We start from the raw sequence: 17,345 nt of genomic DNA, 5'->3' as shown, positions 1-17,345 counted from the left end.
TGGCATCGTCAAATTTTGATCAAAAGCTGTGGTTGCTATGGTTATTTGGACATCCACTATGAAAGAACCATGCTATTGTTTGAACTACACTGGAGAGCCATGTAAAAAAAACAAAAAAAACATGGTACATGATTATGGCAATCATTCAGCACATGCTGTATATCAGATTATCATGGTATTACTGTCTGATCTCTGTTTTCTCCATTGTGGAGGAAAGAGCAGAAGATTTGTGCTGATTTTCTCTTTGTATTCCCAGCAGTGGTTGAGGGTTCGCTTCTCATATCTCTGGTTCAGCAGGGTCTCTCAGCTGTCAGTCATTCCTGTGCTGTGGATCTCTGCAGAAATACATCTTATTATTTAATTTTCTTCAGACAGCAGCAGGCCTCTATTCTCAGCAAAGTTAACGCATCAGAATGCTCATCGGTATTTTTGAGTAACAGCTATGTAATGCGTAGAATTTGTATGTGTGCATTAAAGAAAAGCCTTTGCTTTTCCCAGTATTTGTTGTTTTAGAAGCAGAACATCTTAACAGCAGCATTGCAACACACTATAAACCGCACAGATCGCGTTAGAAACCATATAGCAACATCCTGACAACCACCCAGAGCACCCGAGCATCATGGGGCAAAAACCATCACATATTCTTAGCAAAAGTCTAGTATTGTGAAAGTAACACAATTTGGACTTTTTCCAATGTTTACTCACATTTAAACATTGACTGCATTTGTAAGCTCAATCACTCAGCCCTGGGAAATATACATTACAAACCAATATTTTATCAAAAGTAGCTAGACAGTATCACTGAGATACTATTATAGTTGTTATTAATTTTGAGTCAGTTATATCATCTGACTTCAGCATTTTATTAACAGCTTTTTTTGCAGTGTAGGCAAAGGTTCCTGAGCTATTGAACTCAGACCTTCAGAGATAGCAATACACATTATGAATTTTCCCATGTCAGTAAACAGTCTGAATAAAAGGATATTTTTTCTTCTGTGTTCAAATGTGCTCTTTGTATCAGGCTGAACACCAGGATCCTGAGCGTGCCACATTCCCTTTTGTACCATTGTCAGCAAATCACAGATGACAGTTGATTCGTATACAATTAGCTAGTCTCTTTGTGACTCTATTGTTAAACGTTTGCAAATATTTGTGAAATGACTCTGTGTAATATTATCAGTGGTTCTCCGAGCAGTGCCTCGAGGCTGAGACTGAGATGTTGCATTGCAGGGCCAAAGAAGTATCTAAAGTACAGTTTACATTGACGCATGGGTATGCATATGCATATATTTAGAATTTTATGATGGAGGTTCCACAGGGCTCTGTATTTGGCCCGCAACATTTTCGAACACAATGCTGTACGTTATTCAGTGCCAGTGTCTCTTTATGTGAACTCATTAGTAAAACAACTGTTTGCCAAATGAAGCTTAGAAGCTTACTTACAAACTCTTTTTTTCCTTCCCTGAGAATAGATCAGCGATGCCTTTCAGAAGAAAGTGCAAAGCAAGATCACAGATCTTCTTCAACAGATGGAGGAGGGCCTGAAGACTGCAGATCCACATGATTTTTCCACCTACACGGGCTGGTCAGGTGAATACCAAGCAGTTAAAATAATGAGATTTATGGACTTTATTTATACCCACAATAGGGTATAAAATGGTGTGCTGTTAATTTTTTGTTTGGAAAAAACAAAAACAAAAGAACATTCCTTTAAATTCTTAAAGTAACATTATTTGGATCCTACAGCATAGATAAGAAAATAATCTCATTCAGTGTTCAAATTTTAGTATTGATTGCATTTGTGAAGCTCAACCATCCAACTCTGGGAAATATATATTTTAATTAACTACAAACCATCATTCTGTCCAAACATGGCTAGTTATTACCGACTGATACCTTCATTTAGTATAATTTTGGCAATTCTTTATGGATTGTATGTCATTTAAATGTAGTGAATTTTATGTAAAAGTTTATGATTTTGTTTTAAGTTTATACATTATTTATATATGTAATAATATTTATTTATTTTTTTGTTTATTTAATGTTATTTCTAGAAAATTGGGGTTTATTTGATTTGTATTCAGAATCTAAATGTTTCAGATGTGGCAAGAAAATTGCAAACCCTAATATGAAATGAATGGGAAATAATAAATAGTAAAGTTGAATGTTAGATGTTTTGAATATGCTGTAGTGGGGGTAAATGCTTTGAAAGGTGAATGTCATTGGCAGGCATAGCCCTGCTGTACCTGCAGCTGTATCGAGCGACGCAGGAGGCCCCGCATCTGCAGCGGGCTCTGGATTACGTCAAACGCGCGCTGAGGAACCTGAACGGACGGCGCGTCAGCTTCTTGTGTGGAGACGCCGGGCCTCTAGCTGTAGGCGCAGTCGTTCACCACCACTTAAAGAACCAGACCGAGTCCCAGGAGTGCCTCACGAAGTAAGGAGCATTTCTAACTCTCCGTTTGTCTCTTTAATCTTTGGCTTTCTCTGGTTGCTTCCACTGCCTGCTCTCTGGAAGTGTGGTTGGGGAAGCTATCTGTGGTTTTAACCTAGTCATTGGAAAATTCACTCTTACAGTCAGGAGGCATGATTAAATGCGTTAATTTTATCATGATGCAGGACGACTGACTGACTGATGGAGTCTATTCAGAATGCAGTTATATAAGCCTAAAATTCAAGATATGAGGACAAAAATCACCCTCTTATATTTATATCATATGATGTAGTTTAGCAATATCACACCAGCGAGAGTGCTGTTTCTCCACAATATCTGCACCGCTGCAAATGTGATGCTGATTTATACAACAGTCCAATAAACAAGAAGTTAATGTTGAGTTAAAAAAGATAAAGTAGTTCCAATCAAAGCCACAGCAGAACTGTTGAGCATCTCTCATCATCGCACAGCGGTGTTTCATTACTGAATGAATCCATGGTTTTGAATGAATCGTGTGAGTCAATGATTCAATGACTCACTCATTAACTCATTGTTTTTTAATGAATCAGCCGTTTGAATGAATGATTCAAGTCACCTTTATTTGTATAGCGCTTTATACAGTACTGATTGTGTTAAAGCAGCTTTACAGAGTCAAACAGGAAAATAGTTTGTTAATAATGCAAGAGTAATTTTTCAGCTCAAGTCAGTTCATTGATGATTCATGTGATCATCCAGTTCTGCTCTCTTCTAGTGTCTGTGCAATCAGTCAAGCGTTCCCAACTAAACAAGCCAAAGAAACCAAAACTCCATCCATCGGTGTTGGCCAGACCAAACCAGCATGTGTTTGATGTGTTGATTCAATGACGCTGATGCTTTTAACTTCATATTTACAGTATTAGTCTACAGAAACTGCATTATTAGGCACTATGATTTCTAGAAATTGTCATCGGCCCCTGACGCACTAGAGTTTGTCCTGCACTCATACGCTTCGTCTGATGGCAGAATAGCGGTGCGGAGAACACTGATTCTGATCGAAGAGCTGGAGGTGGAAATGACCTTTGCTCCTCTGAGGCGTGTCTGTGTGTGGTAGTGAAACGCTCTGGCTCTCGTGTGTCCGTGTGTTATTCAGCGGCGGCGTGCTGTGCTCTCTGTACTCTCTCTGATAGATCGTCTGCTCGACTGCAGCTCTCAGCACGAGCCTGATTACATATCCTGCAAACCCTCATCCAGCACTGCCCTCAAAGTGCTCGCAGTTCATTGCATTGTTCAAACACAGGTTTAGGTTAAGGAGAAAAAACAACAACAACAGAAGAAGAAATGCTACATATTGTTCAAATTACATTAAACTTATTTGTGTGTATTTTTAATGTCTAGATTAAACCAGAGAGTAGGGTGCTTGATATAATGCAGATATATTCTACCATGCAAAGGTTTGGGGTGAGTATTTAAAAAAAAAAATATATATATAAATGTATACTTTTATTCATCAAGGCCGCATTAATTTGATAAAAAAAAATAGTAAAGACATTTATAATGTGACAAAAGATTTCTATTTCAAATAAATGCTGTTCTTCTGAACTTTCTGTTCATCTGTGAATCCTGAAAAATAAAATGCATCACAGTTTCCACAGAAATATTGTGCAGCACGACTGTGTTCAACATTGATAATAATCAGAAATGTTTCTCGAGCAGCAGATCAGCATATTATACTGATTTCTGAAGATCATGTGACACTGAAGACTGGAGTAATGATGCTGAAAATACAGCTGCGCATCACAGAAATACATTACAGTTTAACAGAGATTCACACAGAACACAGCTGTTTTACATTCTAATAATTTTCACTGTTTTTACTGTATTTCTGATCAAATAAATGAGCCTTGGTGAGCAGAAGAGACTTTTTTTTCTTAAACAAATAAAAAAATCTGTAAAAAATATATATATTTTGATTCAGTGCTGATAACTGAGACAAAGAACAGAACATATTCCACAATGTATCTGCAAATCTAAAAGTACTCTTCATTTTTTAAATATCAACGTTTTCACTGTGAAATAATCAGAAGGGATTGCTGGAATGTTCTTTACACAAATTAACCATTTGAACTCTAACTCTTTATTTAATCAAGGTTACATGACACTATCATTGACTCAAATCATCTGACAGTTTCATACTTCGTATCAATTAAAATATTAACTTTTTTAAGTTTTGTGTCTGAAAATATATGATATACTCTGAGATAAATTCAATTTTTTTTAAGGTCCTATCAGTAGCAACACAGAAACACGATGGCTGTTGTGTTTAACAGATGTGATGCACAAAGTGTTTGGTAAACGTGTTATTTAGCCTGATGTCAGTGTGCTGAGGTCAGTACTGTGCTGCAGAGGTTATAACTGGTTCTCCTCCTGTCCTGTGGTTCAGACTGCTCCAGCTCCAGCGTTCAGTGCTCAGTCCAGACTCAGACATTCCTGATGAACTCCTGTACGGACGAGCCGGGTACCTCTACGCCCTGCTGTACGTCAGCAAAGAAATCGGGCCAGACGCGGTGGACGAGGCCACCATCGCCAAGGTGATTCTCACGCTATTCATGAGCAAAGCTGCTTTCTATTCATACATAAACACGAAACGTACAACAGGCAGTAAAACTTGCATTGATAAAATACATTACAATGCATCCATTGATAAAAAGAGAGAGTGTGTCTCTAGAGAGAGAGTGTGTGTGTGTGTGTGTGTGTCTGCAGCAGATGCATTACTCCTCTGACCTGCACTGTAAATGCTTAGCCTCTCGTGGGCTGCTTTACTGTACGTCATTCATTATAGTGTCTGTGCGTTGGCCAGTGTCCAGTTTCTCAGTGTATGTGGGCAGACGAGAGGAGCGAGATGAAGGACAGTAATGCGTTTGTGTTGCATGATTTGGGCCACGATTTGCCCCCCTTTTTTTATTTATTGTCTTTTTATTGTTAATAACTGCTTTTCATGTCAAAACTGACACTAGTGCATATGCACAGAAACAGATGTTAATTATTGCTGATCATGATATGATATTATCATATCGCACACCCATATAGTAAACTAACAGATGTGCTGCAGTGTGAGATTGCAGTAACATACTGTATATCCCTGAATAAAACTGTTTACAAAATACTGTAAATACTGCACAGTGGTTAGCTGATAATCAAATGAACAAGCATAAAAATATTGATTTGAATAAAAACAAGTAGGCTTATACACAATATTAGGGACCTATGATTGCCACAGAATGCAGTCATAAAAATGTAATTTACTGCAGAATGTCACGGAATTAGGCAGATTTTGAATGAATAGCTCAAAATTATGCTTTAATATTTAATTAGACCATTAAAACTGAACACACCGAATTTGTGAAAAATATAAAACATATTTCTTAAGGCCCTAAAAATAGATATTTTTGTTAAATTTTAAATCATTTGTATCATTTTTATGATTTGAATTAATTGGTCTTTATAGCATGATGAATACTCCAGATGACACACACAGTGATAGTATTTTTGCTCTCAGTTGATTGCATCTGAAAATAGATTGTTAGATAGTAACTGCAGATGCTTCTCCAGTGACTGCAGTCTTCATCTCAGTAGGTGATGTATCGTAGCTGATCACGCTGAAGTATGCACAGTGTTCTAGCCTCATCTTTGCTGGCCGGAGGTCGTTCGTATCCCTGGGTAAATCTATCGCTTGTGCTGAATGCACGTTGCCCAGTATGGTGGTCCATTGCCTGAAATGGCCTCAGCGACGTTATCTGCAAATGCAGTTACTCCGAATCTGGTTTTGAATCTGTGTTTCACTGCTTGTATCTGCTCTCATTTCTCCTCTTCTCCCTCGATCTATCACTTCCTAGTTGATCTGTCGTCTTCTGCTTCATGACTAAGCAGATTTATTTGTCCGTCTGTCGCTGCAGTGCTCCCCAGATGACGCAGCTTTGCACTCTCGGAGAGCCGTGTGTCGTGTCTGATCCCATCCGTCATGTGTCTCTCTCTCTGAACGGCAGAGAAAGAGGTTCAGAAAGCTGTGGGCGGCATTTCATTTCATCTCATTTCACTTCATTTCATTTCCACATTTTAATCAGGTTTGCCAGACACAATCAAAACCTTTCAGTGGGTTTGCTTGTTTAGTTGGGGGGGATGGTTATAATTTAAGATTATGATTTAAAATTTATTTTGTTGAGTTTTTGATTTATTAAGGGTTTGTTTTGTTGGGTTTTTGTTTTGTCAGTTTTTGTGGCTTTGTTTTTTTTTTGGATGTTTAACTTTTTTTTTTTTTTCAAAATGCTCATCTTCTTCTGTCTGCTTGCGTCTCTTGTGTCTTTTTTTTTTGTCTGGTTTTGTGATGTGTGTCATTATTTACCTGCCCTCATGTTGTTATTTAGTCTGTTCAACACAAAAGGAGAATTGAAGAATCCATGCATGACTGTTTTCCATACAGCAGTTTGTGGTTTTCACTATTATGCACATTCTGAACACATAGTTTCTCCTAACAATAGTCTTTGCTAGCACATTTTATAGCCCAGATGTGACATTTGCAGCCTTTTCGACAGTTGTGTTAGGTTTCACCGTGGCATTGCTGCAGTGCAGTCATTTGGTTACTTTGCATTTGCTGACGGCGTATTTTAATCAGTTCTTTAACCCTTGCTGAACCGCTGTGAATAAACCTGCTGATTACTGGAAAGTGACCGACGCTTTGATCCATAACAAGACCATTATCTGACCCCAGTGTGCTCTCTCTTGTTCCCAGGTGGTGACTGCTGTTCTGGAGTCAGGGAAGAACTTGTCTAAAGAGGAGAAGAAAGCCGAGCGCTGCCCGCTGCTGTACGAGTGGCATAAGAAACAGTATTTGGGAGCAGCTCATGGTCTGGCAGGCATTTACTACATGCTCATGCAGGTAAGACTGACATCGTTTTAAAGTGTTTGCAAACACACTTTTTGTAATGAACTCATCATATGGAACTGGGCTGCTGAGGGTAGTGTGTGCAATAGGACTTGCATCTTTTCCAAACGTTTTCACAAAAGTAGTAAAATAATCATTAATGGAAGCATTAAAAAATCAGAACTTGGATCGTTAAATTCCCTATGATTCCCATCCTTGTTTATAGGTCTGTTGTATCTGGCAGTGAAGCATCTATACATTTGATGTTGTGATTATATCTGCTGCTAACAAATTGTTAATTACCAGCATTCATCTTGGGTCCACTCTTGTCCTGTCAGTCCAAAGGTTTCTGAAGTCTTTGTGCAGCAGCTGAGAGTCGTAACTAATCACGGACGTATGATGAATGCATTGCTGAATGAGATGAGAACACTTTTCCAGGTGTTAAGTGCTATAATCAGGTCCCCGGTGCATCTACCAACCAAGGAAACATGAAAAAGATTAACCCAGTAACTTTGTTTAGGTAAGCCTTTTTCGGCTAGCGTCTGAGAAAACGCTCCCTTGGTGACGTGGCAAAGAGATCTCATTATAATATTACCGCCCCTTAATCTGTAAGTTTCCACTCACGGCGCCATTATTGTGTTTTCACAAGCGACAACGGTGTACTAGATCTAATGCTATGGAGAAAGTTTGAGCAAAGCATGCTAACTGATCTCCGTGTTTTTAACGTAAACTTGTGTGTGAATGAGAGCTTAGTTTAGTTCTCACATGCTGTGACAGCCGCTTTCTGTGCGTGTGCTTCAGATGTGTGCGCTCAGAAAACCCTATATCAGAAGTTTAAACTCATATGGTTTAAAACGCATGATTTCAGCGAGATAAACATGATAATCAGAACCAAAACAGATGTTTTCAGCAGGTGCGAGCTGTAATGGCGCAGCTCTATTCTGGAAAAGGGGGCGGGGAGCAGCAGCTCATTTGCATTTAAAGAGACAGGCCCGAAAAACAGCGTGTTTCTGCTTCCACTCAAAATAGGCATTTTCAAAATGATATAATAAATGATCTGTGGAGTATTTTGAGCTGAAACTTCACAGACACATTCTGGGGACACCAGAGACTTATATTACATATTGTAAAAAGGGGCATAATATTAAAGCTAGTCTCTAGGCCTATCACTAATTACAGCAGGTCCTAATGAGTTCCAAGCAGATTGATCCGCAGATGCATGTTTTATTGAAAAGGGATTGTTGTAGTTTTGTAATGCCATGTCTAATTTATGCACAATGTCAATAACAACAATCTGAGCTTAAGTCAAACTGGTGTCTTTGTACGTCTGACTCTGATTTTGTTGTTATTCTTTTAATTAATTAAATTTTATAGATAATGTGCAACAAATGGAAGCCAAATTTACCATGAACCTGATTTTGCTTAAAGCAATAGTTCACCCAAAAATTTTGTTAAAAAAATCCTCACCCTCAGGTCATCCGAGATCAGGATGAGTTTGTTTCTTCATCAGGTTTGTAGAAATGTAGCATTGCATCAGTGTCTCAGCAATGGATGCTCTGCAGTGAATGGGTGCCGTCAGAATGAGAGTCCAAACAGCTGATAAAAACATCACAATAATCCACAGCACTCCAGTCCATCAGTTAACATCTGGAGAAGACAAAAGCTGAAACACATCCAGCATTAAGACGCTTTTAACTCAAATACGAGTCTATAATCCATAATAACTCTTCCTCCAGTGAAAAGCAAGATTTTTGCAAGGAGTGTGCCACACATTCATATTCTATATATATTATACATACTGTATATGAGATATTCATATATATATTTTAAATATATGATATTCACAAGGTTGTTTAATTTTTAATGGCAAACACAAAAATATATTGTAACTGTTTGCTATGCCGGCCGGCCCTAATGTGCAATCAGTTACAGTGTGCCTTGCTTTTGCCTTTTACAAGAACAAGGACGGGCTTGAACCAAACACACTTAAACACTGTCAGGGTTCACACCAGCTCAAACCTTCTGAGGCTTCCAGAAAACATGCCAGTGTTGCCTTTTTGTTTGAACGCTTTGTTCCATTAATTTCTTGTCTTTAAAATAGCTGATTGTGCAGCTGTAGATCACAGTGCGCAGGAATGATTTTGTTCCCCCCCCAGCCACCTCGCTTTTGCATCAGGGAGCATTCTCTGTCACATGCAACACATTTTCAATTATTTGATGGATGCAACGTTAAGTAATCTATTCAAGCATAACCAGGCATTGAAAAACAGCGGAGGAAATAGTTAATTTTTTCCTTCTTTTAAAATGTTAAACTCTTGTACTCTTTCTTATATTAGCTAAAGTTAACAGCGGTCTGCTGTAAGATTGATTAGAGGTCCGCAGAGGTGATGAATAATTTATCTTGAACTTTAAGATGTTGATCTGTAAACAGAATTTGTTGGACGTCTGCCCGGAAAGACTATGGCACGCGTTTAGCCCAGATCTGAGGGCCGCACAAATGCATCGTTCACATTTTTAAGAAGCTGATTTTAATGCAGACACTGCACCCTTCTGCCCTCTGTGAGACAGATAACACCGCTTAATTTAAGTAAGTTAAGTTTTAATATCGAACCCCTTTAGTGAAGTTTTAATCACATCAGTGTTTAAAGATGCAGATCTGTAATCAAATTGTGACTCCAAGCAAAGAGTCAAGCAGGGACACACTACTGTGTTAGTTTAAAGAATACTGCAATTCAGCAGGGACAGGTTATAATGATCAAAAGTGACAGTAAAGACATTTATAATAAGATTTCTATTTCAAATAAATGCTGTTCTTTTGAACTTTCTATTCATCAAAGAATCGTACTATAGAATAAATGACAGTAGAAAGTTTGTACTACTTGGTGATCTGACAGTAGTGAGTCCTTCATTTCCAAATTCTATATTTGTGAAGCTTGTGTTGATGTTAAATTAAGCGAACTTATGAAATCACATAATTGTAATGTGCTTCCAGTGTTCCGAAAGCTTTTTACAAGCACAAATTGTCTTTAAGTCTGTTCTTTTTAGGGAAGCATGATATCATAATAATAATAATAATGTATTTATATATAGTGCCTTTCAAGATCCCAAGGACATTTGACATAATATTGCCAAATAACACAAATAATAGAGGTATACAATCTAGAAACAACAAAGTGAACAGGCAGTCAGATGGTGATGATGGTCATGGTTATGTAAGCACGAATAACTGTTTCGGCATCTTTGAGATTTATTTAGTCAAGGTCGTATATGAAACAATGTTGCGAAGGTGGAAAAAACAGAGTTTAACAAGCTGGCTGATACGAGGTTCAAACCGTATTTTAGAATCAAATAATATTCTGTATAATGGGTAATTTACTGTAACTCCGTCAGTATGAGTGGAGATGTCATGTTGGGAGGAGATTTAGGGATTTAAAACCTACTAACTTGATTTCTGTTTTGTCTGTATTCAGTTTTAAGAAGTTTTCAGCCATCCATGCATTGCGATCTTGTAGACAGGAATTGATGGAAGGGGGAGGAGAACAGAATTGGGCTGGAGAGTAAGATAGATTTGTGTATCATCTGCGAAGCTATGGAAGTTCAGACCATGACGCTGAATGATCTGACCAAGAGGAAGCAAGATTATAAATAAAAGTTGACCAAGAATGGATCCTTGAGGTACACCACGGAAAATTGTGACAGAATGATATATAAGAATTTAATTTATTTAAATTAGTAGTTAATCTGGCTGTTTAATAAAGTGCATGCTCATTTCCCCATTTCATCATCTATTGCTATCATCTCATGGTCACTTATGGTCAGTTAATATTTAAAAACACAAATAGTTTAATAACACTATTAAATGAAATCTTTAGTAAATCGTAAAATCGAATGTCCATTTTTTTACTGTACTTTATAATGTTGTAAAGCCTAAATTCACTTAGCATTTAAAATTATTCGGTTTAGCTTTTAATGTTTTATTTTAAATAGTAATAGCATATAGAATAGAATAGTAAAAAATAGTATAGAATTCTAATATCAGACATTTGTTGGTTAATGTTCATAGCATGACAATCATTATCAGCTTGTTGATATTGGTCAGGATTTTAATATTGGTGCGTCTTTATTCTCTTTCCGTGAGGGAGTTATTTTGAACTGTCTGTGTCAATATTTCAGATCTACTTGGCTGCAGTAGATGTTTGCTCCAAATTATGGCTCCTCTGAGTGAAAAAAATCACAGTTTTGAAGCCATTCCAGAGCAATTGCATAGATATTTAGATGTTTGGACACACTTAAAGTGGAGCCTGGCATAACTGAGAACCCTGTCAATGCTCCTTCAAAAAGCATCCCAGAATGCAACGTCATCTGCTTGCATTAGCATACATCTTTACAGCTTCCTATGAAGTTTAATCCTCTTGCTACCGCGGCCTCCTCTAATGGGTTTCCCTGAAGCCTTATAAGACCCCATATGCAGGCGGCTCCTATGTAAGCTACATCTTTATGGACCATTTCCAGGCTATACAGTGAAAAGCGGAGGCGAAAAGCACTAAAATGCCTAATTTTTCATCTCGTGCAGTAGCGCACGCGGCAGTAGTAAATGATCTAGTCTGCTCTATGGCAGCGGCACTAACAGAGACGTAGCGCTGGGGTTTCTGAATGACAGCTGGCTGTTTAGAATCAAACCCTGGAGGATTGTGATGTAATTTGAGGCAATAGAGCTTCACGGCGGTGAAGTGCGGCAGGGTTATAACTAGCTCAGTGCTTACATTAAACATCGCGAAACAACAGGAATAGCAGATCGCTCTCTGAGAGGGAGGGTTGTTTTGGCGCATTGGGAGAGCTTTCTTTGTGCTGTAATTCAGTGCTGTGTGAGAAGGGAGGCATCTCTTTTCCTCTTTGTCCGTCCTCTCTTCTCCAGCCTCTGGCGACATGAAGCCTCTGTTCGGAAATCTGTCATCTCCACATGCACTGGAAGAAGGAACCTTTTAGGCTTCCAGCAAATGCAGTGTTAGGCTGTCTGAACTGCAACAGGGAGGCAAAACACTTCTAAAATTTACTGAAGAAAATGTGCCTGCTGCTGACTAATGTCATTGGAACTGTTGAACTGTTGGCGTAGGCCAATCTTAAACAAAAACACAAGGCGTATATAAGAAGCATAATTTAACCTTTTGTGTCAAGTATAGACTAATTTAACAGACTAACCAGGTAGCAGAATGCTAAGCTCGAATGCTGAGTGGTATAATTGAATATTTGCGTGGAGTCCAAGCTTTGCTAGCAGGTTAATTGGCTAGCGGAATGTTGAGATAGTATGCTGAGCAGGATAAAAAAAAATCATTTGTGTTGGGAATAGGCTAAACTAGCAGATTAGCTGGCTAACGGAATGCTAATATAGTATGTTGAGTAGTATAATTGAACTTTTGTGTTGGGTATAGGTTAACCTAGCAGATTAATCGGCTAACAGAATGCTAAACTAGTACATTGACAGTATAATTGAACATCAGACAGGCGGGATCATTCGTGCTGCCTGTCTGAACAGCTGGTGAGCAGGTAACACTAATATTAAAATAAGAGCAGCATGAAGCAGTAGAGATGAGCTCAGTCTCAGTGTTGTGTGTTAACTCAAATGAGAAACAGCTGTGAAGTTTGCTGCAGCTGCTGGCGGGAGGAGCAGCGAGCTGATTGGGTGTGGCGTGCTAGTGGTTGGCAAGGCAACGGGAGCGTGCGTCATGGTGACGCAGATGTCCAGCGTGGCCGCTCTCACACCGCAGCATGTCAATATTTGTGTGGCCGTGATGGTGCTGCGTTGGTTTGCTTTGCTGAAACTGTAAAAGCAACCTGTGGGGCTGCAAACGAGTGTAATATCAGTGACAGCAACAGATCCAGCTGTGCTTTTATTAAAGGGCATTTTCCTGCAGAAATGAACTCCAGTTAGTAGCAGCAGCAGTGTTAGAGGATCTGTGTGAAGCGTTCCTTTAGTCTTTAATAACTCGGACAGCAGCAGCTCTTGTAGCTCAGTGGGAGCCTTCAGTGCTTTATCAAGCCTCACGTCCTTAAATTCACTCTGACACAGCGCTGCGCTCTTTAACTGCTGTAAGTGGACACTATGAATGAGAAATATTACAGACATATTGATGTATGTGGGTCTTAACAGAAATGAACCATTGAATGCATCTGCAGCTACAGGCTTGATGCTGCTGTGCTGAACACTTCAGATATCATTTCATTTTTCAGAAATCTGTGCCATTAAAATACACATGCTGTTCGCAAAAAAAAAATCCTAGATAAAATCCTAAGAAGAGAAGTTCTTGCAAATGCATATTCACGTTGCTTTCATATGGTTTTAACATATCTTATTCATTCATAAATGCCATTATGCTTTTGAGAAGTCACTCAACATGACATTTTACATGACATAACAAGGTCAAATTATTTGATATTTTAATATGTTCTAAATGTCAGTTGCACCACATACCTTTCTTGTTTGCGCCATATGGTAAAACATTTTCAAACATTTGATTTTAAATAAATAAATGTAACAAAACTGCTTTATTGCTATTTCTTTATAAGAAATAATAATAAAATATTGTGCAAAGGTACTTGGAGTAATACAATTTTCTTTTCATTAATTTCAATCTTTTAATGAGGCTTTTTACTTATATGATATCAGGACAGTTTCACTTAGATATTTTTTGACTTTATGCCCCCCCAAAAAATATCAAAATGAAATTTAATTCAGAAAAGAAGGCTATTCATACTGCTTTTATATAATTTATTCAATTCTGCAATCTAGACAAAAAAAAGTTTTTTTTGTTTTGTTTTTTAGTACGTTTTAAACTCAATTTTCAGTCTAACTTTGTCTTTCTTCACAGCCGAGTGCTAAAGTCAGTCAGGACACTCTGAATGAGCTGCTCCGGCCCAGTGTGGACTACGTGCGGCACAAGAAGTTCCGGTCGGGCAATTACCCATCATCCCTCAGCAACGAGACGGACAGACTGGTGCACTGGTGTCACGGAGCTCCTGGAGTGCTGCATATGCTCATCATGACTCATAAAGTGAGTGACTCTCTCTCTCTCTCACACACACACACACACACACACACATCCTCACTCACTCACACACACGCACACACACACACACACACCACACTCTCACACTCTCTCTCTCTCACACACACACACACACCCCACACAGACTCACATACACACACACACACAGACACACACACACACACACATCCTCACTCACTCACACACACGCACACACACACACACACACCACACTCTCACACTCTCTCTCTCTCACACACACACACACACCCCACACAGACTCACATACACACACACACACAGACACACACACACACACACATCCTCACTCACTCACACACACGCACACACACACACACACACCACACTCTCACACTCTCTCTCTCTCACACACACACACACACCCCACACAGACTCACATACACACACACACACAGACACACACACACACACACATCCTCACTCACTCACACACACGCACACACACACACACACACACACACACACACACACACACCGTCATCATCTCAGTACACATTCAAGAGTATATGAATATACTCATTGTTTACATTCATTTATAGAAATGTATATAGCATGATCACACCACATCAAGATTTACAGCACATATTGCACTCATGCATTTCTATACATGGGCTCTGTTTTTCATAAATACAATATCCTGTTATGTTCCTTTATGATGTTGAAAAAACAGCTCGTTCTCTCTGTGGAGAGACTGATATCTGCCATTGAAGTGAAACGGGAATAAATGGCATGCATTTGTCTCGCTGTCTGTCTGCCTCTCACTCTTAAGGTCATGTGTGAGTTTATTTCTTCAAACAGCAGCCCACAGTGACATCTAGTGCTCACTTACAGAGTCACATTTTTAAAACATAATAACCTTATTTTTTTATAAGGCATCTTAGTGATATTTTAAAATGTTGCACTTGCACATAAAAGTTTGACTTGACTTTGTTCACACATTTAAATGTGTAGTCGGATAGAATCAGAAAAAAAGAGTTTTATTGTGTGAAAGAGTCTGTGCACTTTTAATGAGTTTATTTTCTCTCTCCATCACTGTAGAATGAACATATGGGTCGTGTTTCTCTCTCTTTCTCATTTTGTGTTCGTCTGTGTCTTTATCTCTGACTTGTGGGTCGCCTGAGGACGGGAAGCATGTGTTATGTGTTATGTGAACATGTGTTATATTTGGAAAGTGAATTTTTCCTCCAGCAACTTTTACACCAGAGCTCTGACAGATGAAGATAGACGGCAGGACCTGCTTTTACACACACACACACACACACACACACACTCACACACACACACACACACTCTCTCTCGCACACACACGCACACACACACACACACACACACACACACACACACTCACACACACACACACACCCACACACACACACACACACACACACACACACACACACTCACACACATACACACACACACACACACACACACTCACACAAAAGTGTTATGACAGTAAATATACACAGCAGGGCACAGTCTGCAATTATTGCATTTGACTGTAATGATGTAATTGCTATAATTAAAGCTTAATACGTCTGATTTGTCATTGATTCTGAGAGGAAATCAAATGAGTGCAGCAGAAACTGTAGGAGCTCAATGCGTGTGTGTTTCAGGTCTTCAAGGATGAGAAGTACCTACGAGACGCGGCTGAGTGTGGAGAGGTGATCTGGCAGAGAGGTTTACTGAGGAAGGGTTATGGACTCTGTCACGGCACGGCGGGGAACGGATACGCCTTGCTCTCGCTCTACCACGCCACACAGGACAAGAAATACCTGTATCGTGCCTGCAAGGTACAGCACTAACACTTTCCTCTCTCCTCTGAAGCACAAACAGCACATCTGCAGAGCCGATTGTGTGCGGTTAGTGAAGTGTTCATCATCTCTGAACACACAGACGCCACACGCCGCTCACAGCCAATGAGGCGTGTTATTAAACCTGACGTCATGGAAACAAAGCAAGTCACCTGACCACAGCTCTGTGTGAGCCTTTATAGGTAAACAGCACATTTGACGTCTGATCCAGGGCTTGTATCACATACTGATGAATTATTTTAATCAATCTGATGATAAATTATGAAATGTAGATTCTGGTGACATGAGTTCTTCACTGGCATGTGACCCTGCAGCACAAAAGCAGTGTTAAGTCGCTGGGGGATATTTGTAGCAATAGCCAACAATACATTGTATGGGTCACAATTATACATTTCTCTTTTATGCCAAAAATCATTAGGATATTAAGTAAAGATCATGTTCCATGAAGATATTTTGTAAATCTCCTACCGTAAATATATCAAAACTTAATGTTTGATTAGTAATATGCATTGCTAAGAACTTCATTTGAACAACTTTAAAGATGATTTTCTCAATATTTAGATTTTTTTGCACCCTCAGATTCCAGATTTTCAAATATCGTCCGATTCTAACAAACCATACATCAATGGAAAGCTTACATCTCTAATTTTGAAAAATGTACCCTTATGACTGGTTTTGTGCTCCAGGGTCACATATTTAAATTTGTATTTGTTAATTGTAGCAATTTAACAGTTTGGAGCTTTAATATATATATAACTATATCTGTCTATCTATCTACAGTACACACTGTAGGGATCATGTGACACTGAAGACTGGAGTAATGATGCTGAAAATACAGCTGCGCATCACAGAAATACATTACAGTTTAACAGAGATTCACACAGAAAACAGCTGTTTTACATTCTAATAATATTTCACAATTTTTACTGTATTTTTGATCAAATAAATGCAGCCTCGGTGAGCAGAAGAGACTTCTTTCAGAAACATTAAATCTACCTTACTGCTGGAGTAATGAAAGCATAATAGTCTCGGCTGTTCTCATGTTTTCACGCTAAGCTTTTACAGCCGCAGTCATTTTCCAGCCCAAATTAAGCAGCGGCTCGTGACGGAAGCGG

The 17,345-nt window shown here is 38.9% G+C and overlaps 1 protein-coding gene across 2 annotated transcripts in view; it reads left to right on the top strand.

Moving 5' to 3' along the window:
- LOC107561957 (lanC-like protein 2) overlaps positions 1–17,345 on the top strand; it is a 29,120-nt gene that overhangs the window by 7,259 nt on the left and 4,516 nt on the right. For both annotated transcript variants that reach the window (XM_016246504.1, XM_016246505.1), the window contains exons 3-8: positions 1,473–1,590; positions 2,230–2,437; positions 4,854–5,001; positions 7,200–7,346; positions 14,198–14,380; positions 16,033–16,209. In XM_016246504.1, the coding sequence (XP_016101990.1) occupies positions 1,473–1,590; positions 2,230–2,437; positions 4,854–5,001; positions 7,200–7,346; positions 14,198–14,380; positions 16,033–16,209 (981 nt within the window). The remainder of the gene's footprint in view (positions 1–1,472; positions 1,591–2,229; positions 2,438–4,853; positions 5,002–7,199; positions 7,347–14,197; positions 14,381–16,032; positions 16,210–17,345) is intronic.

Source organism: Sinocyclocheilus grahami, unplaced genomic scaffold, assembly GCF_001515645.1.
Source record: "Sinocyclocheilus grahami isolate Dianchi unplaced genomic scaffold, SAMN03320097.WGS_v1.1 scaffold800.1, whole genome shotgun sequence".
Lineage (NCBI taxonomy): Eukaryota > Metazoa > Chordata > Actinopteri > Cypriniformes > Cyprinidae > Sinocyclocheilus > Sinocyclocheilus grahami.
Note: the sequence above shows the minus strand (reverse complement) of the source record. Positions and strands in the feature narration are given on the sequence as shown.